Source organism: Echiichthys vipera (genome assembly GCF_963691815.1).
Source record: "Echiichthys vipera genome assembly, chromosome: 14".
NCBI classification, from domain to species: domain Eukaryota; kingdom Metazoa; phylum Chordata; class Actinopteri; order Perciformes; family Trachinidae; genus Echiichthys; species Echiichthys vipera.
In genome coordinates, this window is record NC_139839.1 from 21,444,732 (window position 1) to 21,447,872 (window position 3,141).

At 40.7% G+C, this 3,141-nt stretch overlaps 1 protein-coding gene across 1 annotated transcript; it reads right to left on the reverse strand.

Annotated features, from left to right (window-relative positions):
• Nucleotides 1-796: 796 nt before the first annotated feature.
• On the reverse strand, nt 797-2,398 carry LOC310956751 (polyubiquitin-B). The gene is made up of 2 exons (XM_083927114.1): nt 2,322-2,398; nt 797-1,566 (listed from the first exon to the last, which is right to left on the reverse strand). The coding sequence occupies exon 2, from the start codon at nt 1,556-1,558 to the stop codon at nt 869-871; it is 690 nt and encodes a 229-aa protein (XP_083783240.1). The 5' UTR covers nt 1,559-1,566; nt 2,322-2,398; the 3' UTR covers nt 797-868.
• Nucleotides 2,399-3,141: the final 743 nt, after the last annotated feature.

Sequence of the window (3,141 nt, forward strand, 5' to 3'; positions counted from 1 at the left end):
ATCAATTTCATTTTTAGGTTCTGACTCCTCTGAAAAACCACCTGAAGGACACTGGGTCTGCTGCTGGGTGGACATATTGATCCAACCTGACACTTTTGACATTTGAAAATTTGTCCCAAAAAGAAGCCTGTAATATGTGTAATTAAAATAATTAACTTAAACAAGTTTTGTCTTAGTATTAAGTCAAACAGCTTGAAACTCCCCATGGCAAAACCCTGCAGTATACATATTGGGATAAGCACTACTTACCGATATGTAACATGTCTTAAACCATATGTATAGCAGATTGTGTGATGCTCATATATATTTTAAAGTCATTTTTCATTTAATGTTTACATTCTCACTGACAGATATATAACGGATAATGTAGAGACAGTGGGTCATTATTATTACACAGCTTCTCACTTGACCAGTTTCGACAAAGATTTGGCTGTTTGTAGCAGCTAATATACCAAATTCTCTTCAAAGCAATTAAGACGCCATATCAACTGGCTTTTCATGAATAACCAAGCCGAAGTGTTTTGTACATTGTAGAATTGTGAAGGGAATAAAGAAAGCTTTAGCGTAGCCATCTCTAATATGAATAATCAAAACTTTTTTAATTCTAGTTTATTTATTTCTAAATGGAATAAAGCAAATTATTAAAATATCAAAAATACCAACTTCCCAACATGGATTTTTGTTTAACAGGATATTTCCCATATAAATAAAACAATGCATCTGAATGTATAATGGTAACTGGATTAACAGGGAAATATTGAAAACCCATCAACTCAAAAAAGGGGAAAACATCATATAATTTTATTCACATCTTTTATTGGGTTAGGTTGTCATGGAAATCATGGAACCATGGAAAACATGGAATCATTTATTGACCGCCCCTCAGACGCAGGACAAGATGGAGGGTGGACTCCTTCTGGATGTTGTAGTCGGAGAGGGTGCGGCCATCTTCCAGCTGCTTGCCAGCGAAGATCAGCCTCTGCTGGTCAGGGGGGATGCCCTCCTTGTCCTGGATTTTGGCCTTGACGTTCTCAATGGTGTCACTGGGCTCAACCTCCAGGGTGATGGTCTTTCCAGTGAGGGTCTTGACGAAGATCTGCATGCCTCCCCTCAGACGCAGGACAAGATGGAGGGTGGACTCCTTCTGGATATTGTAGTCGGAGAGGGTGCGGCCATCTTCCAGCTGTTTGCCAGCGAAGATCAGCCTCTGCTGGTCAGGGGGGATGCCCTCCTTGTCCTGGATCTTGGCCTTGACGTTCTCAATGGTGTCACTGGGCTCAACCTCCAGGGTGATGGTCTTACCAGTGAGGGTCTTGACAAAGATCTGCATGCCTCCCCTCAGACGCAGGACAAGATGGAGGGTGGACTCCTTCTGTATGTTGTAGTCGGAGAGGGTGCGGCCATCTTCCAGCTGCTTGCCAGCGAAGATCAGCCTCTGCTGGTCAGGGGGGATGCCCTCTTTGTCCTGGATCTTGGCCTTCACATTCTCGATGGTGTCACTGGGCTCAACCTCAAGGGTGATGGTCTTGCCAGTGAGGGTCTTCACAAAGATCTGCATGTTTTCACCTGTGAGAAATGATGATTCCACGTTACTACCAATATCCTTTTAATCACAAAGTATACTGAAGTCTAAATGGGTGTCATTAAATTGACCAGTCTACTATGAATTAGTGTCTCTTATCAGCATCTCGTATCTACATTTTAATATAATGACATTTAGTTAGACTTATTGCTGTCATGATAACATTAATTATTAAATCGTTTAACACGTTTTTCATATAAATACACCATCATTGGTGACATTAACGTTACTTGTTGTTTTAGCTTAACCATGAGCGATGAAATAGAGTCCTGCACTGATGAACACACTGATGAACATACCGGTAGGAGGCCGGTGGTTCCAGCACTAGCGCCATTTTGAAACCAGGTATTGTTGTTTTGCCTTCGTTTTGTTAAACTAACGTCACCCGCTAATGGACGATCTGACTAGAAATGTACCATTGTTACGAACTAGGTAGCGTTAGCAATTGTCTTTAGAGCTATTGTTCATCTTGAGGGTTGATACATAAAGTAAAAAAATCTAGCAAGGTATTCGCAATGTAGCGTTATGTCATCTAACGTTAGGTTAAAGATGACGTTTAAAAACGTTATTTTAAGATTGCTAGCTAACGTTAGCCTTTACGGTCAGTTTACGAAGCGGTGAGCTAACGTCAGCTGTTAAAAAAAACTAACAAAATTGACAGCAGTTAAACTGTGTGGAGAAAAAGACGGCAACCTCAAATATTACTGGTAATGTCTTTTAAACGATCGATTGTACTTACAATGTGTTTCAGTAGCTTATCTTGTCCTGCTGTCTGTCTGAGTCACCTCCCTCTGACTGTGCGCACTGCTGCTGTTGCCAGGGGGACCGGGTCATATATACTGGAGACGCGTCATCGATGGATATTCATCCGCAATTGAAAATAGTTCCCATTTCTAGCACACCATATAGTTTAAACATTCATAGTTTATGTCTGTAATTCATTTTTCCAACTCTGGGGCTGATAGTCACCCAGTGTTTAAACGAAAGGCCTAGATAATATGCTAGGTTTTTATTAAGAGCAGGGGTCTTCAACATTTCTTGAGGCCGAGGACCCCTTAGCTGAAAGAGAGACAGATCAGAGACCCCCTAATACAAACAACAGAGTCGCACATTAAACTGGGCCTAACAGCTAGGGCGGCCTAAAGCCTATACACACAGCTTTTTATGGTGCATACAACACTTAGATATTACAATGATCATTATTAACATATTCATATATTTATACATCCTATGTTAATGTTAAACATACACCATTAAGGCACATTGAATCCTTCAGCTCAAGTGTATCTGGGCATGGCAACCTTAGTGGCTTCCTTGCCAATAAGCCAGTAAGGCTATCATCAAGGCTGTGCAAATGTATTTAATCAGTTTCCCCGGATTTATCTTTGCTAATCATATGTTGCATTCATGTTAATGTATATTTTCAGAGATATTTTTGCAGAACATTGGAAAGTTTATCAAAACAATTTGGCCTGGGGGTCCTGGACCCCATGTTTAAGATCTCTGTGGGAGAATATAGATCCTTCTGATCTTGATGCACAAACTTAAGCTGATCGTCA